At 34.1% G+C, this 26,776-nt stretch overlaps 1 protein-coding gene across 1 annotated transcript in view; it reads right to left on the bottom strand.

The window, feature by feature from the left end:
* LOC144974080 (uncharacterized) overlaps positions 1-26,016 on the bottom strand; it is a 32,029-nt gene extending 6,013 nt beyond the window's left edge. The window contains exons 1-16 of the mRNA XM_078916974.1: positions 25,894-26,016; positions 17,616-17,825; positions 16,443-16,517; positions 16,015-16,203; positions 15,061-15,092; positions 13,887-13,959; positions 13,334-13,483; positions 12,830-12,923; positions 11,426-11,558; positions 10,931-11,039; positions 9,758-9,910; positions 8,832-8,962; positions 7,181-7,262; positions 2,450-2,508; positions 1,654-1,892; positions 523-568 (exon numbers count right to left, since the gene is read on the bottom strand). Coding sequence (XP_078773100.1) covers positions 523-568; positions 1,654-1,892; positions 2,450-2,508; positions 7,181-7,262; positions 8,832-8,962; positions 9,758-9,910; positions 10,931-11,039; positions 11,426-11,558; positions 12,830-12,923; positions 13,334-13,483; positions 13,887-13,959; positions 15,061-15,092; positions 16,015-16,203; positions 16,443-16,517; positions 17,616-17,796 — 1,746 coding nt within the window. The 5' untranslated portion in view covers positions 17,797-17,825; positions 25,894-26,016. The remainder of the gene's footprint in view (positions 1-522; positions 569-1,653; positions 1,893-2,449; positions 2,509-7,180; positions 7,263-8,831; positions 8,963-9,757; positions 9,911-10,930; positions 11,040-11,425; positions 11,559-12,829; positions 12,924-13,333; positions 13,484-13,886; positions 13,960-15,060; positions 15,093-16,014; positions 16,204-16,442; positions 16,518-17,615; positions 17,826-25,893) is intronic.
* Between the last annotated feature and the right edge of the window lie 760 nt (positions 26,017-26,776).

Genomic DNA, 26,776 nt, shown 5'->3' with positions numbered 1-26,776 from the left:
TAGCACCAGTTTATCTCACAGATCACGTGGTCATGTGTAAATTTGAAAATTACTCTTTAAGATTATGTAATGACCAAACGAAAATTTCTGAAAAAAGATCAAGAACAAAATTTCGTGTTAGATCGTTTGCTTGTTTCGATCCCAAGATTTGGAAGGAACTACCACATGAGCCGAGGGAGTGCAAGTCTTACCTGCCTTTAAAAAGAATCGCAAGACACATCTTTTCTGTATTTGCTTTTATTGACGTTATGAACCCTTGATTTGGTTATAAAATTGTATATTTTTTGTTTTCAAAATTGATAATTTATATTGTAAAGTGCCCAGAGCTTGTGTTTTACATGAGAATGAGCGCTGTATAAATGGGTATGATTATTATATTATTATCATTAACGTAAATCCCTTATAAATCTTTCTCCTTCCAATTTCCACATTCTTTCATTTTATGAAAATTCAATAACAGAGCCTATAACATATTAATAAAACAGAGAGACATGCATAACATGAAAATCATATTTTCCATACCTTTTTCTTGTCACTTTGAGGTTCTGATATTGATGGTTTACGGAATCTGCAAGAAAAAGAAAACAAATTAAAAGAAGACATAGTCAATATTCATTATTGCTTTCTGTTTTCTGCAGGTCTGATGTCAAGAGGTATTAACATGACCTGTGACATACAAATCCGACATTCCAGTTCCATTGAAGATGGTCAAAGTTGAATCCATAGTTGTTTTAAAGGCTTTTTACTCAATTTCCTCATCAGACTCTTTGTAAAATGTGTACTTGGCCGGAAAACTTATGATACAAGACATGATGACATTGATTTTTCTACAGATTCACTGTTCGTTAAATTATATCATCATTGCTTTTTATATTATTCTATTCCCCCCCCCCCCTTTCCTCCAGATTGTCAAATCGGTTGGCCACTATGAGAATTGCCTTTATTGAAAATTATTATGTTTATGTTATAGCGCCTTGCAGGAATCATGTCTGTTATATGTTAAATGTTATTGTTGGCTTGGAACCCCTTGTAATGTACTCTGAGCCCATTAAGTGGATATTACGCCATACAAATGCTCAAATTTTTTGTTTGTTTAATTTTCAAAATGCACTTAAAGCCTTGCCATATACCATAACATAATGAAACGATTACCTATAAAGAGAGATGGTCTACATGAGGGACCTTTATTAGGAAAAGTTTGACAAATAATGATTCTTTTCCATTAACAACGTGTAAGCAAACCCATACAATAACAGTTGCTTTGTAGTATATCAAGATAATAACCTTAAATACATTTTTTATAAAAAGTCTGGATGATCATTCCATAATTCCTCCTGCGTTGAACTTTTCTTGCCTACTTGAAGAGCTCGACAACTAGACTAGCAGACACTACTACATGGGCTGGATTCTATACCCATTGACGAAATTGTGACTCTAGCCAGGAACAGACGTGCTCGGTCCCAATATGTGAATTCCCTGTGACCCTGACACTTTTATGCTGGTGTAGCATAGCACCTTATAGGTTCCGTACTAATGTTCAATGCAACTCATACATACATTCCATAATTCAACCCAAGTCTTTAGAGTGAGTCTCATTGTAAAGACTGCACAGCATTGATTCCTGTAGCAATGGACGACATTGATTTTTCCTACCTGTTAATGAGATGTGGTTTGGAGAAAAGACCCCCCTCATCTGTGATGTCAATGGGTTCCTTCTCTGATGTGTTATTATTGTCACATGTCTCACTCGCGCCAAGATTACTCAATACACTGTAGTTGATTTTGTCTGAGAATTTCTTTTCTCTCATGTCCTTCTTCAGAATTTCCATGCATTCTGCCCTCATTGAGTTAACGTCAAAGTCATTTCTTCTTTTTTTCTTTTTACTCCGAGGCTGTAAAAAATGAAATCATCTTTCGTGATTGTAGTCACATAGTAGCATGAAGTGCTAACTTCCTCTCATAAAAGATTACGTTTGTAGCTTTCATAACTTTCATGACAAATATTTTGATTATTATTATAAAAAGCATTTCTCCTAAAATTTAGAAAAAGAAGTTGAGATCAATTTTTTTCTCAATATAATGACTAACAAGATTCAACAAGTTTATTACAGGATTTATCATATATTGCCTAGTAGTGGCTCCTACTGGAAGATGCAATTGTAGACAAATAATTCTTTTTAAAATCCAACAAAGAACAACAAGATATCTTTATATGATATATTTCAATTCTAAATTCAATTATAGGAAAAAATGGTTTAAAAGTAGCAAGTAGGAAGATTGAATAAAAGCAAAATTTTAAACTAAAACTGGTATATCAAGTTTCATATATCATGGATTCCAGTAAAATTATAGGTTTTTTTTCCTTCTTTTTCCAAATAAATGCCTGCAATCTTCAAATATTGATAGCAATAAGTACAATACTTTAGCTGGATTATTCAAAGTTACCTACATTTTTCTCTTTCCTCTTCATAGCCTCTTCTTCTTTTATTTTCTTCTTTTCTTCCCTCTCTGAAAAAAAAATAAAATAAAAATTGAAAGCTAGAAATGTGTATGAGAGATTAACAAAAGAATAATCAATCTAAAAATCTATCGCACAATAATAGTTGTGACAAAAACGAGTGATAATAACCATTAACATTGAAAGGAGGAATATCAAAAGTTTGACATCTAATTATTTCACTGATATGTAATAAATTTGACTTCAATTGGTATTGATTATATTATTTTGATCAGACCATTTAATCTCATGAACTCCCAGACTGCTAAGGTCTCCGGAGACTTCCAACTTCTCGGTGCTGCACTATTTGCCTTGTTTTCAAAAAATTCCCATTCCCTTACATTTTAAGACACTAAAATGTTTGTATGTAGGTCAAATACTTTGGAAGTTAGAGCTTTTTGAACAATGGTCATTTTTTACCCCCCCCCCCCCCCCAAAAAAGTCCACAGCATTCCGTATGCACCATGGCTCGTATGCAACAGAGAGCTCAAAAGACAATAAAAGTGTTGATTAAAAATGAAATTGTGCATAGAATTAGAAGCACAAAAGCAGAGCTAGTCAACAATTGTTGGAACAATGGCAGTATCAGCAGTTCGATACCGACAATTCTCGGCCATTGGCAACAATAAAACCAACATGTATGCTTCAAATTAACAGATATTGTCTTTAATTTCGAAGTTAGTGACAGACCATTAACTCAAGCAACTATTAGAACAATGCATGACTCTACATGGAGACTGCTTTAAGAAATAAATGGGGTGTTCCACAAAATGTGTATGTTGTATCAATCATTTTATTAAGAATTATGACTCTATATTCTTGTGATTCCGGGTTTATTCACTAACAAAAGCAAATCAATATGACTTGATTAAAAGTATGCAAAAGAGAAAAACTATCTAACATATTCCACATGATTCTTCCCTCTCTGAAAAAAAAATAAAATAAAAATTGAAAGCTAGAAATGTGTATGAGAGATTAACAAAAGAATAATCAATCTAAAAATCTATCGCACAATAATAGTTGTGACAAAAACGAGTGATAATAACCATTAACATTGAAAGGAGGAATATCAAAAGTTTGACATCTAATTATTTCACTGATATGTAATAAATTTGACTTCAATTGGTATTGATTATATTATTTTGATCAGACCATTTAATCTCATGAACTCCCAGACTGCTAAGGTCTCCGGAGACTTCCAACTTCTCGGTGCTGCACTATTTGCCTTGTTTTCAAAAAATTCCCATTCCCTTACATTTTAAGACACTAAAATGTTTGTATGTAGGTCAAATACTTTGGAAGTTAGAGCTTTTTGAACAATGGTCATTTTTTATTAACCCCCCCCCCCCCCCCAAAAAGTCCACAGCATTCCGTATGCACCATGGCTCGTATGCAACAGAGAGCTCAAAAGACAATAAAAGTGTTGATTAAAAATGAAATTGTGCATAGAATTAGAAGCACAAAAGCAGAGCTAGTCAACAATTGTTGGAACAATGGCAGTATCAGCAGTTCGATACCGACAATTCTCGGCCATTGGCAACAATAAAACCAACATGTATGCTTCAAATTAACAGATATTGTCTTTAATTTCGAAGTTAGTGACAGACCATTAACTCAAGCAACTATTAGAACAATGCATGACTCTACATGGAGACTGCTTTAAGAAATAAATGGGTGTTCCACAAAATGTGTATGTTGTATCAATCATTTTATTAAGAATTATGACTCTATATTCTTGTGATTCCGGTTTATTCACTAACAAAAGCAAATCAATATGACTTGATTAAAAGTATGCAAAAGAGAAAAACTATCTAACATATTCCACATGATTCTTCCCTCTCTGAAAAAAAAATAAAATAAAAATTGAAAGCTAGAAATGTGTATGAGAGATTAACAAAAGAATAATCAATCTAAAAATCTATCGCACAATAATAGTTGTGACAAAAACGAGTGATAATAACCATTAACATTGAAAGGAGGAATATCAAAAGTTTGACATCTAATTATTTCACTGATATGTAATAAATTTGACTTCAATTGGTATTGATTATATTATTTTGATCAGACCATTTAATCTCATGAACTCCCAGACTGCTAAGGTCTCCGGAGACTTCCAACTTCTCGGTGCTGCACTATTTGCCTTGTTTTCAAAAAATTCCCATTCCCTTACATTTTAAGACACTAAAATGTTTGTATGTAGGTCAAATACTTTGGAAGTTAGAGCTTTTTGAACAATGGTCATTTTTTTAACCCCCCCCCCCCCAAAAAGTCCACAGCATTCCGTATGCACCATGGCTCGTATGCAACAGAGAGCTCAAAAGACAATAAAAGTGTTGATTAAAAATGAAATTGTGCATAGAATTAGAAGCACAAAAGCAGAGCTAGTCAACAATTGTTGGAACAATGGCAGTATCAGCAGTTCGATACCGACAATTCTCGGCCATTGGCAACAATAAAACCAACATGTATGCTTCAAATTAACAGATATTGTCTTTAATTTCGAAGTTAGTGACAGACCATTAACTCAAGCAACTATTAGAACAATGCATGACTCTACATGGAGACTGCTTTAAGAAATAAATGGGGTGTTCCACAAAATGTGTATGTTGTATCAATCATTTTATTAAGAATTATGACTCTATATTCTTGTGATTCCGGGTTTATTCACTAACAAAAGCAAATCAATATGACTTGATTAAAAGTATGCAAAAGAGAAAAACTATCTAACATATTCCACATGATTCTCTTCCCTCTCTGAAAAAAAAATAAAATAAAAATTGAAAAGCTAGAAAGTGTATAGAGATTAACAAAAGAATAATCAATCTAAAAACTATCGCACATAATAGTTGTGACAAAAACGAGTGATAATAACCATTAACATGAAAGGAGGAATATCAAAAGTTGACATCTAATTATTTCACTGATATGTAATAAATTTGACTTCAATTGGTAATTGATTATAATTATTTTGATAACCAATTTAATCTCATAAACTCCAAACTGCTAAGCTACGGAACTTCCAACTTCTCCGTGCTGCACTATTATGCCTTGTTTAACAAAAATTCCCATTCCCTTACATTTAAACATAAAATGTTGTATGTAGTCAAATACTTTGGAAGTTAGAGCTTTTTGAACAATGTCATTTTTTAACCCCCCCCCCCCCCAAAAAGTCCACAGCATTCCGTATGCACCATGGCTCGTATGCAACAGAGAGCTCAAAAGACAATAAAAGTGTTGATTAAAAATGAAATTGTGCATAGAATTAGAAGCACAAAAGCAGAGCTAGTCAACAATTGTTGGAACAATGGCAGTATCAGCAGTTCGATACCGACAATTCTCGGCCATTGGCAACAATAAAACCAACATGTATGCTTCAAATTAACAGATATTGTCTTTAATTTCGAAGTTAGTGACAGACCATTAACTCAAGCAACTATTAGAACAATGCATGACTCTACATGGAGACTGCTTTAAAGAAATAAATGGGGTGTTCCACAAAATGTGTATGTTGTATCAATCATTTTATTAAGAATTATGACTCTATATTCTTGTGATTCCGGGTTTATTCACTAACAAAAGCAAATCAATATGACTTGATTAAAAGTATGCAAAAGAGAAAAACTATCTAACATATTCCACATGATTCTTCCCTCTCCCTCTGAAAAAAAAATAAAATAAAAAATTGAAAGCTAAAATGTGTATGAGAGATTAACAAAAGAATAATCAATCTAAAAATCTATCGCACAATAATAGTTGTGACAAAAACGAGTGATAATAACCATTAACATTGAAAGGAGGAATATCAAAAGTTTGACATCTAATTATTTCAACTGATATTAATAAAATTGACTTCAATGGTATTGATATATATTATTTTGATCAGACCATTTAATCTCATGAACTCCCAGACTGCTAAGGTCTCCGGAGACTTCCAACTTCTCGTGCTGCACTATTTGCCTTGTTTTCAAAAAATTCCCATTCCCTTACATTTTAAGACACTAAAATGTTTGTATGTAGGTCAAATACTTTGGAATTAGAGCTTTTTGAACAATGGTCATTTTTATACCCCCCCCCCCCCCCCCAAAAAAGTCCACAGCATTCCGTATGCACCATGGCTCGTATGCAACAGAGAGCTCAAAAGACAATAAAAGTGTTGATTAAAAATGAAATTGTGCATAGAATTAGAAGCACAAAAGCAGAGCTAGTCAACAATTGTTGGAACAATGGCAGTAATCAGCAGTTCAGTACCGACAATTCTCGGCCATTGGCAACAATAAAACACAACATGTATGCTTCAAATTAACAGATATTGTCTTTAATTTCGAAGTTAGTGACAGACCATTAACTAAAAGCAACTATTAGAACAATGCATGACTCTACATGGAGACTGCTTTAAGAAATAAATGGGGTGTTCCACAAAATGTGTATGTTGTATCAACATTTTATTAAGAAATTATGACTCAATATTCGATCGGGTTTATTCACTAACAAAAGCAAATCAATATGACTTGATTAAAAGTATGCAAAAGAGAAAAACTATCTAACATATTCCACATGATTCCTCGCCCCCCCCCCCCCCCCCCCCCCCCCCCCCCCCCCCCCCCCCCCCCCCCCGCCCCCAACCCCACCTTATTAAAATCTAAAAAAAAGAGAGTATAAAATTGATACCAGAGACGTACTCACCTTTAACAATCTTCATAAATTCACCAAACTCCAGTTCAAACCAGTGTGACTTTTGTTTCACTTCTTCGTCTGACATAATTAACTGCAAGTAATTGAATAAAATTATTTGGTGTATAAAATTTGATGATTAAATAATCAAAACATAAACATACAAAAAAAAAATCCCAAAAAATAACAAACAAAACAAACAAAAAATAAGCAACCCACAAAAAATAATCAAAGCAGTATTACCTTATAATTTTCCTTTGACATATTATTGTAATATTTACCACGATATAACTTATTGTAAAAGCACATTGAGGCCCAGGCAAAAGATGCTATATAAATTCATTACTTTTAATCTTAGTTCAGAAAATCTTCTTCTTCTTCTAGGTTCCATGCCTGGTCCAGGCTTCGGATACTGCATGAATTATCTCTCTCCATTCCTCCCTGTCTCTTGCTTTTTCAAACAGCTCTTGGATTGTTAGGTTGGTGAAGCCCTTCAGTTGGTCTATGAGTGTTTTTCTTTGTCTCCCCCGGGCGCGTTTACCAGGTATTTTTCCACAACTTGCCAGGTATTCATTCTTATCTTTCCTTACTATGTGTCCGAAAAAGGATAGTTGTCGATCCACTATTAAGGGCATTAGTTTCCTTTGTTGGTATGTTTGTTTTAGCACTTCTTCGTTCGTTTTGTGTGCAGTATACGATATTCTCTGCATCCTTCTCAAGCACCACATTTCAAAAGCTTCAATGTTCTTTTGTGTTTCTGCATTTGTAGTCCAGCTTTCGCATCCGTATAACAAGATTGGCCACACGTAGCACTTCAAGACTCGGAATCTAATCCTGAACGACATCTGTTTGTTTTTCAAAATGTTTCCCAGGTCCATGAAGGCCTGTTTGGCTTGAGTTTTTCTTGCTCGTATGTCTCGGTTACATCTTCCATCTGTTGTCACTATTGAACCTAGGTATTTAAAACTTTCTACGTTGGTAAGTTGCTCGCCGTGAATCGTTATATTGCAGGTGTTGTTGTTTTCGGGTTTTTCTGTATTACCATGCATTCCGTTTTGGTGATATTCACTTCCATTCCCTTGGCTTCACTATCTACTACCACTTTGTCAACAATCTTTTGAAGTTGGATTTCTGATGTTGCAATGAGTACCGTATCGTCTGCGTATCTTATATTATTTATGTTGTGACCTCCTACTTTTATTCCCTCCATATTATTTATGCCCCTCATGATTGTTTCTTGGTATAGATTAAACAGATCTGGTGAGGCAACACACCCTTGACGGACTCCTTTCTTAATAGGAATGGAATTTCCTGTAGAGTTTCCGATTTTGATAGATGCCTGCTGGGTGTAGTATAATGTTTGCATGAGTCTGAGGTCTCTCTCATCAGCGCCAATGGAGTGCAGTTGTTTTAGTATTTCTTCGTGGCGTACTCTATCAAAAGCTTTTTTGTAGTCGACAAAACAGAGGTATAGTGGGGTCTGAACCTGTATAGCTCTTTCACTTAAAACACGGAGGAGTTATATTGCGTTCCTTGTCCCTCTGTCAGGTTGGAATCCATATTGTTCTTCTGCGATTTCGGGGTTAATCTTATTCCTTAGCCTGTTGATAATTATACGCAATTCAAAGAGAAACAAAGAGGGGACAAAGTAAGAAAGATTCACCTTGTCAATTTCATTGTCATCAATCCCTGTCAAGTCAAGTTCTCCATCTTCTATCTTTGTCTTCACACAACTTTTGCTGTCTTCCTCTGTGTCCGTATTTATTTCTTCTTTTTTCATTGACTCTTGATCATCTGACAGAAAATGGAATTATAGTGAAAAGAAAATAGTAATTTATACAAAATTGAATGTAATTGTGCTAAGTTTGTATCCTGGGGGTGAAGTGGCCGAGTTGTTAAGGCATTGCACTGTGACCCGGAAGTACCCGGGTTCGAGCTGCGCTTCAGGCACTTTCGTTTTTTTCCTTGAGCAAGATTATTAACCCCCAATTTGCTCACTTGGACAACATGGGTGATTCCTGTTAACATTAGACATCTTGTTTGAAGAGTTATCTATATTCCTTCGTGGAATGTCCAGACGACGATATCTTCTGATGTCATGGTGAAAAAGACATAATTTTTGTATCGTGACACCATGTGTTCTAATACTGCATTATGATACATAATGGGTGCTGATAGCACTGTTAAGAAGGGGAAAAGGAAGAATAGGATAGTAATGAGAATTGAAAGCAAAATGCATATATTTTTGCTGATTTATTCATAATGAAGAGAGTATTTCCATACAATTTAATCCTTTTAAAAGTTTTAACAGAAAATGATTATTTAAGACCATAAATAACGTAAACTAAGAGGTATACTATCATTGTGCAATATTTAATATGATCATATTTAGACATTATAAATCCTAAGAATTTTTAAAACAACCTACCATAAAGGGGAAAATAATTTTTTTTAACGACGTTACCATGGCAAATATTTTAAAAGAGACAAATTATATTTCCCCCCCACTAAATACATCACCCTGAATCAGATTGATTACATAAACAGCATCCGGTGACTACTCAATGAAAGAAGTCATATCTCACATACCATCATCAATAACAATCATTGTGTTGTTTATACTGTCAGTATTTCCAACAGAGTCTTGAGGTGAGCCATCCCAGTCTTGCCCTGCCACTTCCTTCACAATCTCCTCATCCAGAACTTTCACAGCACTCACCTCATCTCTGACCACTTCCTTATCTACATTGATGAAGAACAAAATAGGACAAGACAACGATTAATGAAGGATAACTGCTATAATGACCATGAGAATCCTTAGAAAACTATCTTGGTTACCAACATTGTAACATCACAAGGGAAATTTTAAAGTTAAGACATACATTTAAATATTTGTCCTTTCTGTTAATTCATTCATTTTGTGTTTTACGAGTTGTATTATTTCCTTTTACGTTGATGAGCTTGAATGGTACTGTTGATTCTGTATGGTCTCATGTCGTTCAAAAAACATGGCACGAAATTATATTCACTTTTCTCAATGAAATACACAGATAAAAATCTGAAAAATGTTATGAAACAGTGCCAGACAAAGTAGAGAGAAAAATACAAGAAAAAAAAAAAAAAATCCCAGAAATTCAGCCTGCTCTGACTAGGGCGGCTATGTGGTCTAGTGGTATGACACTCACTTTCGGATCGGAAGGTCCTGGATTCGAGCCTCGCTCAGCGCATAGGTGAGTCCTTGGAAAAGACTCTTTACTCACATTCTCTCACCGTACTCAGGTCTAAAATGAGTACCTGGCCGTTAACAGCATTGTCTTTGTCAGAAAAAATTGTAATATCGCCCAACAGGTATCATGTTTCGTTCTACATGTTACATGTTGCTGTTGGTCAGGGACCCATTGAAAGCACTTTGAGCACTTTTAGTGGATATTGCGCTATACAAAAGCTCAATTAAAAAAAATTTTCATTTTAGAGATCACCAGTAATCAGGAGGCCTGAGCTTCCATTAAACCTCGTAAATGAGCAAACAAAATAATCTCTCCTAACACTACCCTTGCCTATGTGGGTGCATGGGGCTTTTGTTGTATCAATTCAAATAATAATATCTATGTCTTGAGAAGAAGGTCCCTTCTGTGGTCTTGCAGACAGGAAAAGCTTCTTTGGCGTGAACTGAGATGTGAAAAAAACCCTGAGAAAATCTGGAAAAAACAGACATTTAGCATCCCTGAAATATTGATATTGAATTTCCAAGCCATGAATCACCTTGAACGGGATATTTCTTATTGTATTTAAGGGATTTAGTGATGTTCTCTTGAAACTTGTTCATTTCTTTTATCACAGCATCAGAGAGCTTTCCTTCATTTTGCAACATCTGGAAGAAAAAGAAACGAAAAAAAGTTAAACCGGATTTCAAATTTATAGGTTGCATAACAATCAACCACAAAATTAATGGGCTTCTAAAATTTGACAGATTCAAATAAAAAAAAGGACATATCTTTAAGAAAGACGTTTGGGTATATCTAATACCATGAGGTTATTCCTAACTTGGATTTTCAACCAATCTCTTTATAAAAAAAAAAAAGCATTCAGTCCATCTGAATAACATCATCTTGTTAATTTGATACATTTTCCATGTGAAAAAAAAAAATATGAACAATATAAATAAAGGAAAACTTAAACCTAATTATGGAAAAGAAAAAGATTCGAAGTTTCATCCTACCAAAGAGTAACATGTCATGAGATGAATAATATCCAAACCTTTTCTTGTGCCAATTTCGACTTTATCTTCCCCTCCGTAAAGCATGGAGGGTCTTGTTCAGCCTCCAGGTCCACATTGTCAAACTCCTCAATGGTCAACTGGGCAGACGGGGTGCTATCAAATTCCAACAGTCTATGAAATTCAAACAAACCAAAACAAAAAAAACAATAAACACATTACATTATTTACAAAAATGAAAATAAATCCTAGGTCTCATTAAAAATTCTAAAAGACGACAAGCAGTAAAATTGTTTATGGAAGACAAAACTCACAAGAACACTTTGAATAAGATATTTGAATTTGCCTAAAATGGAGGTTGTTGTCACAAAACAAGCATCTAGGAATTTATTCTATGATCATTTTGATTAAAATGTACAGGGGGGCTGTTTTTTTGTTTTTTGTTTTGTTTTTTTTGCTTTAGGTCTCTTTCAACACAATTGAGGTTATATGAGAGACCGCTGAAACAAAAAAACAAGCAATCCAACAAAAATAGTACAAATGTAAATCAAAATCATAACCTAAAGATATCATAAGCTAAATTATAAATAACCAAGAACAAACAGGCAGAAGATTTACAGAAAAAAAATATCCCCTGTCAAAAATACAATCACAAACCAAAGAAGCAGGATAGGCTAGTAAAGAGAAGAAGAAACGACATCACTATCGGATCGTACACCCATGCGAACATCATTGGTATATGATTCAAGGGTGATGCTCCCATCCAACCACCCGCCAGGGGGGGCTGTGGCAAAAGGTTATTTTTGTAATAGATGAACACAAAAAACATCATTACTAAATCATTCAAAGAATTATATAAACAATCCAAGGTTAATCTTTTTCTTTGGGTTAAATAATGTGAATGACAAAAAAAGATATACTGGCACGAAAAGAATTGCCAAATCAGCTTCAAAAAAAGGTCTTTTTCGACAAGTTAAAAAGCTCTTACTGCTGTAATTTTTAGCAGCAAACTCTCATCTTCTTAATTAATACCAATCACAATTCAACGCAAAGAAATTAATGACGACAAAATCCTTCCGTAGCATTCTAAAAAGTAGTGCTTAAGAGTCAATAGGCCCATGGAGCCGAAGTTTATCCAGGTTTCTTTATTGTGAAATGGACAATAGCAATTTCTTACTATCCTTCAAATAGGGGGCTAGTCTATTGCAAAGTACTTTCCTCTAGATCTAACAGACCCAGCTACCCATTCACTGCAGGGTAGACAGAAGGGGTGAGAAAAAAAATCTCAACTGCACCCAGGATCGATCTTGGTCCCTTTGCATATAAAGTGAATGCTCCACAGAGCTATTGGGACCTCATAGTGGTCAAAATAAGTAAATATTAATGTCTTTAGGTGTTGAATGTCACAAAAGCGACCTTTTGGCCCAAGTTCATATACTAGTTACCTTTTCCGTACAGTATTTTCACAAACTTTCACCACCTTGATCACTTGATCAATTGTCCGATTAAAATTATGCATGCGAGCTGACATGAGAATAGCTGAAATCAAAGAAAAAAATTTAATTAAATTAAAAGAGCTTTTCATTAATATGACAAACTATGAGGACTGTCTCAACATGAATAAATAAATATAAAATAAAAAATTTGAACCCCCGCTTTTAAGTCATAAACATAAATAATCAATTTTTAATAATAAAACTTCAAGCTTTTTGTTCTTTATGAATGCAGTGAATAGACTTGCAAAAAAAAAAAAAAATTTTAAATCTGTAAATTTCGGGAAGAAATCTGTATTAATTCAAATGGCGAGGCCATTACTCTATATAAACTATCCCTTTAAAATGCTTTAGAATTGATATGGTATTGTTCAGCTGTTCAGGCATTATTTTCTGAGGCAAGGTAAACAGTGACCATTTTCTTTTGACATTTAAAACATCACTTGAGATGCTTACCTGCCCCACACAACCCAGCAGGCCGTCTTCCTGTATGCATCCAGTCTCTCTTCATCCTTGCCACCAGTCTGGTTGCCGACTCCACGACTTTGTTTAATTTGTCTCCAAAACAAAGCTGGTTTGCAAACCGACGAATGTAGATTATGGGGTCTAGAAACAAAAATACAGATATTAGGCAAAATAATCAATATAATATATTCAAGTCAAAGTTTATTTCAGGCAGTTTGCTAATCCAGAACACAAATCAATACATAATTTCTAGTTAACAAAACTAGCATAATCTTATAACTGTAAATAAACAAAAATAAGAGGATATTGCAAAATATTTTTTTGAATAACATTCAAACACACAATGTATTACAAAGAATTTCTGTTTCCTTTTCAAATAAGCTAACAAACAGGATTTTATATATTCATAATGGCTATTTTTAAATATCACAATAACACAATTTAAATGATTCACAAAAGGACCAAACCAGATACAAAGACTGGTGGCTATATATTTACTTATCAAATAATGCATGATGAAAATTGATGTACATTTGTGACTTACCTACAATTCTGATATTCTGACACAACTCTGCGGCAAGCTGTACAAAAGTTCTGCCTAACACATGAACATTTACCTGTCAAATAGAAATGATGATTAGCTTTGAGCACACAACAAACAATGACATTCATTCTTCAGTACTAGAACTACTCTTATTGAGAGAGCATTCAGAAAATGAAGGCAAAGCTTATCTATATTGCGATCATTAAGCTGTGATATATAACCTGGCATGGCGGATTTTTGCATAGCTTGCAACGTGGCCCAAAAAATCATTGCAGCCTCAAAATCTGCAACTTTTGAATATGGACTCAGTGGGAAGTGAACCTGGGACTATGGAAGGCGGACACTAGTAGGGAGTGAACCTTGGGCTATGAGAGGGAGATGTCACTGGGGAGTGAATGCAGGACGATGTAATATGGTCACCAGCGAGAACATTTTGTTCCTGGAGTGTGAGGTTTTATCCGTAGAATGTCCCTGAAATTTGACATTGGGGGTAGGCATGCTACACAGCTTTGTTAGGGAGGATTTTTAAAAACCTTATAAGCTTTTTATAATGATCATTTTAAAGTTAAATCTCTCTCTACCAATTACTCAGGCTCACAACGCTTTTCTCTTTCATGAACTTATGGTTAGTTTTTTAAGAAAATCAATTGCAAATTTGGTTGGGTTTTTTTGCTTGCAAAATTTTGGATTTTATTTTGGAAAAAAAAACAAAAAAAACATGTAGTTTAACAAAATTTATGAGATTTAAAGATAACAATCTATGTATACCACTTGAAACAAGAATCAATATTTCTCCTACACCAATTCTGAATTAAGCTATGAGAACATTTTGAAATTTGAATTAATGAACGTTATTCTATTTTACGCATGTGATATTAATGATTATTTAAATACCCAAATATGCCAAAACATTAATAAAAATATCATGATAAAGAATAAACTATAGATTTACAACAAACTGAAATAACCTGAGCCATCAACCGTTTTCCTCTTGCATTAAAAAAAAACAGAACTGTTTAATAACGCTTTTATTTGTAAAGTAGAAAATCTCTCTCAGTACATATCCATTCAAAATGGCTGAACACAGGTTTTTAAAACAAATCTAACTTGTTAACATGTGACATGTAAAACGGCCCGAAGATAATTAGTCAGGTTTAAAAAAAATTTAACGTACCTGAATCAGATCACTGAAGTCTATTAGCATCAGTAATTTTAGTCAAGGTTGACAACAACATACATGGTGTAACAAACCTGAATTTTATTCCAACACAAGATATTAATTCCAACTTTTATAACAATAAACCTTAGTCTGACCATTGCCTTAATTTTGAGTATCCTTTATCCATTTTATTTGTCATTTCAGGGAAAACATAAATACTTCACTGATGGCTTTGATTCCTATTTCCTTTAATTTTAATAATATGAACACTCTGCTATCAGAAGCAAAGTTAAAGCAAAAAAAAAAAATTAAAAAAGTACTTTAATCAAATGAGACCAAAAAAAATAAAATAAATGAAAATGTTCATAATGTACTACATTAGTTGGATTCCATTTACCTCTTAATCATTAAAATATCAGAATCAATTGAAACAGATATTCATTTTTTAAAAAAATACATGAATGCATTGTATAACAATCTCCATTTCAATATCAAACAATGCTGTCAGCAAATGAAATGCTGTTACCAAGGTCTAATTACATAAATTTCTGCTAATGCACATTGATAATGATGCTGTTTATGATAACATGGTAGTTATAAGTGGTAATGTTGCGATAGTGGTGATTTTAGCTTTAGAAGTTATAATGGCACTTTAACTTTTAGGAATTTTCACTGTCTGAGAGAAGGAAGATGGTATACAATGCCAAAAGAACAGTATTATGGCTGATCTAGTGTTCAGTGAGTTGCAGTTACCAAATAAAAATTATAGTTGATAACCAATGCTGGCATAAGGCCGCCCAAAAGTCCCACAAAAAACAAAAAAAAAAAAAAAGGTTTCAGATATTAATAAAAAGAGATAATTTTAAAAGAGAGATGATTTAAGGGGAAAGAAATATCATCTCTTTCCAACTAATACACACTATCACATCTGAGTCTAAGCAATACCAAGTCAGCAACCACAAAGGATATATTCCAAGTCCTCACTGCCACCTGGGTCAACACGGCATACTAAGTAAAGACAGGAAGCTAAGACGTAATCCATTTTACGTCCCCTTGTAAACTTGTTGGCGACAGCTATCTTGAAAAATCCAAAAGCTGTATCAATGCTGCTTTGGTGCATGCGTACCTGGTGACCTAACTCCTTCAATTTCTTGTAACCTGTGAAATTAAAAGATATACAAAATCAAATTATGTGAAACCCAAATACGTAATTTGAGGGAACAACACTCAGTGTGAAATAAAAATAAGGAGAGTTAGAGACCACCAAAAATAAATTTCAATATTTATTAGTTCAGATAATTATAGCTCATAAAAGGCGAGGTGAAACACAGAGATGGTTCCTATTGTCTAAAGGACATTTTAAAGAAATGAAAGAAGAAAAAGTGATACAAACCTACCATTTTCTAAAGTGATCTTCCTTGAATCTTCAGAACTGAAACCATAAGCCCCACGGAATGACTGGGCACGAGTACCTGCAAAACATTTTTTTTAATTAAATTAAAAAGATTTCTTAACACCAACACTGAAAACTGTAAAAACCAAAATGAAAAAAAAAACAAAAAAATTTTTAAGAACATTTGTAAGATGAATTTTAAAAATCATCCTTCTTCGGCATGCTCCTATTTTGCTTTGGTTTATTTCAACTTCAAGGGAAAGAACAATCACAGACAGCTTTTGATGGTAAAGCATATTTTCAAAAAAGTATAATATGAAGGATTCATACTATTTTTTCAAATGCATACTAACAATCACTAAAAACAACTTGAATTTTATTATAAATATAAAAGCCAGTACACCTCCATCATCTTTCCTCCCTCCTTTTGCTCCATTCATTGATAGGTTTGTAAACAAAAGATCAATGTAGAAATATTCCCTTTAAATCAACTCTCTTTTTTATAGAGCTTTTTACTTACTTTTACCATAGCATTAAGGTTATAAACATTATTGCCATTATCTTTTATTTATGATTACAATAAAATTAATAATAAAAATAATGATATCAACAATAATAATTATGTTTTAATACCAACAAACCATTCTAATGTATGTTACACTAGGATAGTATTGATATCGACCCCCCCCCCCCAAAAAAAAAAATGCACTGGACTGGCTTCCTGTGAAGTTTAGGATAGACTTTAAGTTATTGTGCTTTGTTTATAGATGTCTGGATGGATTGGCACCTGAATATATGCTGGAACAAATTAAAAAATATGAAACTACTTGAACTTTAAGATCATCTCATTCCCAACTTCTGAAGTAGGTTACCACCTAAAAATCCACTTTTGGTTTTAAAAAAAGCCTTTTCATCCATTGCTCCACACCTATGGAACGCACTCAGTCCTCAGACAAAGTCCTGTGAAAATTTAATATCTTTCAGGGTATGTCTGAAGACGTGAAGGGCTTATTTTTTTATGAAATAGATGTTGCTTTGATTTTGCTTCTGTATTCATGCATATTATGTAGTATCATGATTTTTAAAAAAAAATTATGTAAAGCGCCGCAGAGCACTATTAACGTGGATGTTTGGCGCTATATATACATTCATTATTTATTTTATAAATGAAGCTCACCATCATTGGAAACAAACTGCCCAATTACTGAAGCCCCTCCAGTGGCATTTTCCTGATACTGGACCTCTGACACAATAATCTGGTCCTCCAATACAGTACCACAATTTGTACAGATGACATCTCCTCGGGATGGATCTGTATCAATCTCAGTACAACCACAGTGGTTGCAGGCCTTGGGCATCTTGATTATTTTTCTGGTTTAAGGCCAGCCTGTAAACAAAAGGCAATTTAAAAAAAACAAATGTAATAGTAATATAGTGTCTTGTCTTGTCCTACATGTTAAATGTGGTCATTGAATTATTAGCTAGGGACTCCTTGTTGATCACTTTGTAGTGGATATATACAGTACAACACGTATTCCTCTTTTTTGCTTGGACAGAATATTTAAGATGAGAGAAAAAAAAAAAAGCAGAGAAATTTCTAAATTTCAGATATTAAGATTAGTACGAGGAATTTATACTGCACTGCAGAGCTATATAAAAGCCCAATCTCATTGCTAAATAAAAAGATTTTAATAATGAAACAATAATAATGGTATAGATTTATAGTGCGCCAAACATCCCTTCATCTGGAGGGCTCTGGGTGCGTAACATAACGCTAATTACACACATAATCAAAAGAAAGCCTGTCGGTATAAGAATGTCTTCAATCGACGCATGAAATCATCCAGTGAAGATGAACGTATCTAAAAATGGTAGCAAATTCCACAACTTTGGACCAAAATGCTGAAAGGCGAGTTCACCAGCCTTCACTCAGGGATGTAGCGGGTTTGCTATTGTAGTTGAGCTGGATGTTCCAATCCGGACACCCTTACATATTACTATTTTAACACCTAATTTTAATAAGAATTATGACATAAAGCTGAGTTCCAATTTAACACAGTCAGAAATAATCAAATAAATCATCTCTTAAATTCCTTGTCTCACTCGGAAGATCGGATACAAGCTTCTCCCATCCCCTTTTCACGAATTCAAGTCGAAGTAGAAATATAAAGAAACATTTGTACAATTGAAAAGGAGTTTTCACATTTTGTTTTGAAATTTTTGCGCTAACATCATCTGGAATCAAAAAGTAAGTATATCTATGTATTTTTTAAAAAATTATATTTATTAATATAGATCTTGAAAATGTTTGCCACCAAATCACCCAGTCGTTCCAATTTAGACACCCATTTGTCAACACTTCAAACATGACTTTTTCAATTTGCTCTGTTTTGTCGTCTTTTGTTTTCAATTTTAATGTCTGAAAGTTTTTTTTTCTTATTAATTTGAATATTCTTCTGAATAAAATATTGGTTTTCTGTGAAAACAATCAATTTGAATTATTTATGAGTGAAGTCTCCTCTCGTCGTACAGTAGACTGTTACCAAAAAAGGATAATTTATAATGACGTCACTGTTTCTTGAGATCGTCAAATCAATATTTTTTCATAATCATTAATGCTTTTCCATTCTTTTTAATAAAATATAAAATTTCCTTTATTCATCTCCATCGGGAAATTAGTCTTTAGGGTCTATTCCAAGGGAAGACTGGAATAACCCAGGCATCAGCAGCAGTGCAGCGCCGCAAAGTGAGCTAGGGCGAGGTGACTTGCTCAAGGCCACACAGTCATCATCATCATCATTGCCTTTTTCACCCTGGGTCAGGGTATAGGCCACAGACAAACAGTTTCCATCCTTCTCTATCCTGAGCTACTTTTTTTATCTCATTCCAGGTCTTACCACTTCTCTGTATATTGGTCGCCCAAGCTAAAAAAAAGGATTTGGTTTGTCCGTCTGCGTTTCTGTGACGGTTTGAGTTTAACGGAAAGGGGTGTTAACCCTTTGCCAACCCCAAACCTGGAGGACCAGGTGACTCAAAGATGGGGGAATCACACACCATTAGTCACCTTTTACGACACGCTGGCTTGGCGTTGGGCTATTCTTGACCCTCTCAGTTGAGGGACCCCGGACACCACACAGTGCAGCGGTTGATTGAACTCGGTACCTTTTAGGTATGAAGCAAAGACTGTACTGCTGAGCCACGCTGTCCCAAATGCTTAAATTCATAAAGAAACTAGCTTTACAGTTGAATCTTATCAAATGAATTCACTCAAATCGTGAAAGTAAGCTTGTTTGACATCAATCTTAGCTCAAACTACGAAAAGTTAGTTGCATTTGTCTCAATTGTCAAAGGAGTGTCAGAATTGGCATTAAGGGGTATCACAATTGGAACACAGGGTGTCCGGATTGGGACAAGTGACAAGGGCCCATGAATCAAGGCCTAACACACAAATGAGATGTGGTAATGGACTAGCATTTTATCTAACACTTTAGATTAATGGTCGTATTTGCAACATATGCAACAGTTATTTTCACAATTACTCTGTGTGCGGCCAATAGAAGTCATTGAGCTGAGAGAGCCATTTTGGTGGTCCAAATCGGAACACCCCACCCTATAAAAGTAACATCCAAATTATACACTTGTTGATGTTGTTATCATTATCGCTGCGTAGTCCCAGAAAGGATGAACATTTTAAATTTAAGGATGTCTGCGGAAAATGACAGCTTATTACTAGTTTTAATTAACTGTTAATAAAAAAAGTATATCTCTTTCAATTAGTATTTTCACCGTGGATCTTTTGTCAAGTGTTTATTTATTCAATTATCTTATATATTATAGTAGCATTTTAAAAACTCGAGAACAAACCTTGATAAATAAGTGAAAGTGAAAGTATAAAATTTCTTAACATTAACATGACCATTGTTTTGGTTCTCCACCATTTTGTCATTGAAGTATCGGAGTGTCTACGTACACGGTAACTTTAGGCAGTTTAGTGAGCAGCAGCAGTGGGAGTCAAATTGTGACCCAACTCGCCCATAAGAAAGTTTTGAGTGGAAATTGCCGTTCCCTTTTACTAAGTTTTTGGGGGGTTCAATTAAAGATGCATAACTTCGTTATAAAGAGGAATATCGCAGATATCTTGGTATCATTATTTTCGTTACCAACCGGGCACCTAGCCTCAGGATCTACGTACACGGTAACAGTAACATACATGGTAACCTTGAATCTCGCCTTTAATGGATTATATTGTAATGTTTGATTTTTTTTTAAATAACACACACACACACATACAGAGCGAGGTCCATCCATTGCTTGTATTGTAGCGGCAAACCAGTTACCGGAGTTACCGTGTACGTAGATCCTGAGGCTAGGTGCCCGGTTACCGTGTACGTAGACACTGCCTTGAAGTATTGAAAGGTAGTGCAAAACAGTCCTGTTTTTTTTTCTATTAGGGTTAGTACATATATAGGTCTTAGTAAAGATCCAATCCTAGGGTGTTTGTTTTTCCTATTGATATTGTTAGTCTAGGTTTTACTTTTTTCTTAGGGTTAGGGTCGGTTAAAGCAATTTATGGACGCTGTGAATATGGAAATGCACATAGAAATAAGAAAAGTTAATAAAATATCTATAACAACATAAAATTAACCAACATTAGATCAGTTGTTACTACATATATACACAATATGCGTCGACTTCGAAGTGGGTGTCATGGCCGAATGGTTTAGTCGTCTGCCCTGGAAGTTTTACCAGAATCGATGTTGTGGGTTCAGGTTCGAATCCTGGTTCCGCCACTTTTTAAATTTTAAATTCCGTCTTCTTTTCACAGAACGTTGCAAAGGATAAATGTCCCATCCATCCTCCCCCACCTCAATTTTTTTTTTTTTTTTTTTGGTGCCAGTCTATTCTTTTCTCCTTTTTGTTTGGCCATTTGTTCCGTTTCTGAGCATGAATTTCTTAAAATAGTTTTTATTAAAAAAAAAAATATTGTTTGTTTTTTTCTCCTCTATCTGACCATTTGGTCGCTCTCTGAATATTTATGTTTGTTTGCTTTTTAATTATTTATTCTTTTTAGACACTTTTTGAGATCGGAGTGGGGACGAATATGACAATTTGCTAAAAACTAGAAAGGAACCAAGAGAGAGAGAGAGAGAGAGAGAGAGAGAGAGAGAGAGAGAGAGAGAGAGAGAGAGAGGGAGAGAGAGACTTAAAAAATAAAAGAGGTGGGGGGAGGATGGATGGGACATTTATCCCTTGCAATGTTCTGTAAAAAGAAGACGGAATTTAAAAAAAAAAAAAAGTGTTGGAACCAGGATTTGAACCCGCAACGTCGATTCTGGTAAAAATTCCAGGGCAGACAACTAAACCATTCGGCCATGACACCCACTTCGAAATCGACGCATATTATATAGTATATGTAGTAACAACTAATTTAATGTTGGTTAATTTTATGTTTTTATAGATATTTTATTTTTATTAACTCTCCTTATTTCTACTACATATATGTGCATTTGGAAACATTCCATAGGTAGTCGCATCGCCCGTGGCTGAGCCGCTGATCGAGCCCCGATATCGATGTTACGGCTCTGGAGTGAAAATTGTGTTTACCGGTGAACATAGTTTTACTTCCATTGCCGTGGAATCGCTTCCTGTGCACTAATTTCGTCACTTCCGGTCTCATTTTAAAGGGAGAAGCCAGCGCATCAGGCGGCGTTTTCAGATTTTTAATCCGTTCATTCTTTGTTCAGATGCCAGCTGTTTGAAAATTTGGTAAGTTTTAACTTCATTTTAAATACATTTTTCATTATATTACCTATTTTTAATTAATGTTATATTATTCGCCAACCATTTTTCTCTATTTGTGTGAATTTTGGTGGTGATTGATGCTGGCGAAAGCGTCTTTTAGTGACTTTAAATACGATGCGTGTTCATGAAGTTGGCGACGGCCAACCAGGATTGCCTCTCGATGTATCCCCGAGTCTCCTGTGTACAGTGCAGTCTGTAAACTATCGACTGCGTTTGCTTTTGTGACTTGTATAAATAATTTCAAGCTAAATAATTGCTGTAAAAAGACTGAAAATAGTCCCATCCATAATTTTAGTTTTATTTTATGAATGAATGTTGAAACTGAAATGACTTTTTAACTGGGATGATACCGGACAACTAAAAATTATGTTCCACTGATATTATTTTTTATCTTTTATTTTTGTTTGTTCTGCAGGTTAAGTGTGTTGGTTTAATTTAATGTGGTTAATTTCAATACAAATAATACAGAATAGCATGATAGAGCCAATTCAAGTATATTTCATTCATTACTTTACTCTTTACCACAACAAAAATTATTATATAACTTTTAATTTTGTTGATTTAATCATAATCGAAGTACTTTTTTTGTTTTCAGAGTCAGACGTTCATTATGACACCACATTTTCATGTTTCATTTCCTGCCTTGTATTTTTAAATATGAAATTGAAATAACAATATGAATTTGATTGTCTGCCACCTCCAACTCCCGTCGTCTGCCGCCTCGAACTCCAGTCGTCTGTCTTGTATTTTTAAATATGAGATTGAAATAACAACATGAATTTGATTGTCTGCCACCTCCAACTCCAGTCGTCTGCCTCCTCCAGCTCCAATAATCTGCCTTGTATTTTTATATATGAAATTGAAATAACAACATGAATTTGATTGTCTGCCACCTCCAACTCCCGTCGTCTGCCGCCTCTAACTCCTGTCGTCTGTCTTGTATTTTTAAATATGAGATTGAAATAACAACATGAATTTGATTGTCTGCCTCCTCCAGCTCCAATAATCTGCCTTGTATTTTTAAATATGAAATTGACATAACAACATGAATTTGATTGTCTGCCACCTCCAACTCCAGTCGTCTGCCGCCTCGAACTCCAGTCGTCTGTCTTGTATTTTTAAATATGAGATTGAAATAACAACATGAATTTGATTGTCTGCCACCTCCAACTCCAGTCGTCTGCCGTCTCGAACTCCAGTCGTCTGTCTTGTATTTTTAAATATGAGATTGAAATAACAACATGAATTTGATTGTCTGCCACCTCCAGCTCCTATAATCTGCCTTGTATTTTTGAATATATGAAATTGTAATAACAACATGAATTTGATTGTCTGCCACCTCCAACTCCCGTCGTCTGCCGCCTCCAGCTCCAATAATCTGCCTTGTATTTCTAAATATGAGATTGAAATAACAACATGAATTTGATTGTCTGCCACCTCCAACTCCCGTCATCTGCCTCCTCCAGCTCCAATAATCCGCCTTGTATTTTTAAATATGAAATTGAAATAACAACATGAATTTGATTGTCTGCCACCTCCAACTCCAGTCGTCTGCCGCCTCTAACTCCAGTCGTCTGTCTTGTATTTTTAAATATGAGACTGAAATAACGACATGAATTTGATTGTCTGCCACCTCCAACTCCCGTCGACTGCCTCCTCCAGCTCCAATAATCTGCCTTGTATTTTAAATATGAAATTGAAGTAACAACATGAATTCGATCGTCAGTCTCCCCCAACTACTTCTGTATCATTGCTTGGACTTCGATGTATTTATTCAGTATCATTACCTGGATATTGCCTGTGTCTACATTCCATGCAGCCAACAACCCAGAGTGCCTAGATTTTGTTGTCTTCTGTCTTTTGCCACATATCAGCCATCTTATGGATTTAAGCGAGTCAGTACGTGAGTACCCTTTAATCTGTTCTCTTAGTGATGTTGAATGCAAAGCAATTATCAAATTTTCTAAAGTTCATTTCAATTTTAATGTAGTTTAATAGTTAGTCATATGATACATCTCTTCGAGATGTTCAGTTTGATATATGACATGCCCATGTTGCAGAAAGTTTGCAAAGTGTCGGTATTTATCGGCTTATTGTTTGTTATTATGTAATATGTTACGTAATATTCAATTTTGCATTTTCAGGTTAAGTTTTCTCTACCACTCTTATGTAGTTCTTGTTTTTAATTTTGCATTTTTATCACTGACCATGTTTGCATATATAAAGCGGCAAGCTTGTTTCTCCCGAGTACTGTTGGTGCCCAAATGTCTTGTCCAAGGATGCAAAAACATTGGGCAGTACATTTGCAAGTTGCATTTACTGACACTTGTTCAACTTTATTTCTAGCCCTGTTCATTGTTTTTTTTGTTTTTTTTTTTCTTCTCTCCGAATACCAGTCATCTTTCGTCTGTTGCTCATTTGCCAATGCCAAATATTAAGTGCCTTCCCCAAGGACACAACTTTAGTGTCTAAATTCATACGTTTACGCTCCTTTCCTCTTGTTTTAACAATTTTTGTGTTCAAAATTAATCATAGCCATAGTATTGTAAGCATGCTCTGGAAGAAGACCACCCTCAAATCTGTTTTTAAAGTTATTATCCGTTCCTCGCGTCTTTTTTTTTCATTTTCTAGGGTTATGTAATTGCATGACGTTGCATAATATTGCATAATAATCATTTAATTTTTTAAAAATTTGCTTCGTCTTTCCTTTGCGATCATTTTGATATATGGTTTTATATGTATTCCACCCCAAATAACCGTGATTTTCCATTTCCCCCGCTTTTCGGTTGCTCTCTGGTCACAGTTTTAGTTTCTTTTTTCCTCTTAAATTATATTAAGTATTTTGGTCCACTTTTGCGGACTAATAATCCCGTAACTTTGGTTCTAATTGTCACATTGTCATAATTTTGGTACCATTGAAAAGTGTATTTCTTGCAGAATAGCATGAGACTATTTTGAAAACAATTGCTGCAATCTCAAATTTTCATGCAACTACCTAATTCCATATTCTGGAATGTGGATAATTGTTTAAAAGAGCGCAGTTTCAAATATGTGTTTGGGAATATCGAAATTTCGTTATCCCCAGACAGGTGTCTGGGGATAACGAATTTTAATTATCCCCAGTGTCTGGGAATTAATGACAGTCATTTATGGGTCTGGGTTGTTTCCCTACAGCCACCAGGAGCTTATGGAAGGCCTCCTAAAAAACAACAACATTGATCTATATAGCACAAATGGCAACAGCAATGACAGTGACATTAAAATTGACAATTGAATCAATCAGTGTCAATAGTTGTGTATTATTGTAAGTTCTAGAGAGATAGACTTTAAAAAAGATAGTTTTGAGTTTGTGATTAATTATATTTTTAAAAGTTACAACGCGAATGTACACACCAATTAAACAAATTGCTTAGATTTCGAGATTGAAATTTAAGCAACAAAAAAAAAAAAAAAGAAAAAAAAAAAAAGAAAAGAAAAGAAAATCAACCCATTCGAACCCGCCACTTCAACTTCGTTAACTATTAACTGGCCATCTTGCGTTCTCGGCCACGACAACGACCACCCTCCTCTCATATTTAAAGTATATAATTTATGAGGATAACACAATTGGCAATTAATGTATAGCAAATGAATGATTATAAGCAGGAATAAACCTTTCAGAACGAATATTGTTTTTTATAAATAGTTCGCTGTAAGATATGTTGCAACTTCTCTCATCAGTCGTCTCTTGCAAGAATCAAGTCAAGAATAACAAGGCAATCGGCAAGGGCTACACTGAGTTTCCGGCGGCTTCGTTGATGTTTTTGATCGACTTTTTAATTTATCAATTGCATAACTACACAGTAGAATCCTGATAAAACTAACACCGCTGGACTAGAAAGATTGTTTCATTTTAAGCGAGGATGACTTCATTCATTATCAATGGAATAAACTTAGATAAAGAACAAAAAATTTGAGACAAGAGTTGATGACTATATGTGGATTCAACTGTACCAACTACTACTACTACTACTACTACTACTACTACTACTACTACTACTACTACTACTACTACTACTACTACTACTACTACTACTACTACTACTACTACTATAATAATAATAATAATAATAATAATAATAATAATAATAATAATAAAACAATAATAATAATAATAATAATAATAATAATAATAATAATAATAATAATAATAATAATAATAATAATAATAATAATAATAATAATAATAATAATAATAATAATAATAATAATAATAATAATAATAATAATAATAATAATAATAATAATAATAATAATAATAATAATAATAATAATAATAATAATAATAATAATAATAATAATAATAATAATAATAATAAATAATAATAATAATAATAATAATAATAATAATAATAATAATAATAATAATAATAATAATAATAATAATAATATGCTATAGAGCGCGCGGTATCCTCAGCAATGAGGCTCTTGACTCTTTAAATTACATCAACACAAAACAATATAGAAAGTACATGACATGGAAAAAAAAAAGAATTT

Source organism: Berghia stephanieae, chromosome 1 (genome assembly GCF_034508935.2).
Source record: "Berghia stephanieae isolate SIO BIC M18660-M18661 chromosome 1, UCSD_Bste_1.3, whole genome shotgun sequence".
Taxonomy (NCBI): domain Eukaryota; kingdom Metazoa; phylum Mollusca; class Gastropoda; order Nudibranchia; family Aeolidiidae; genus Berghia; species Berghia stephanieae.
The sequence above is the reverse complement of the archived record's forward strand: the minus strand, read 5'-3'. Positions and strand labels throughout refer to the sequence as shown.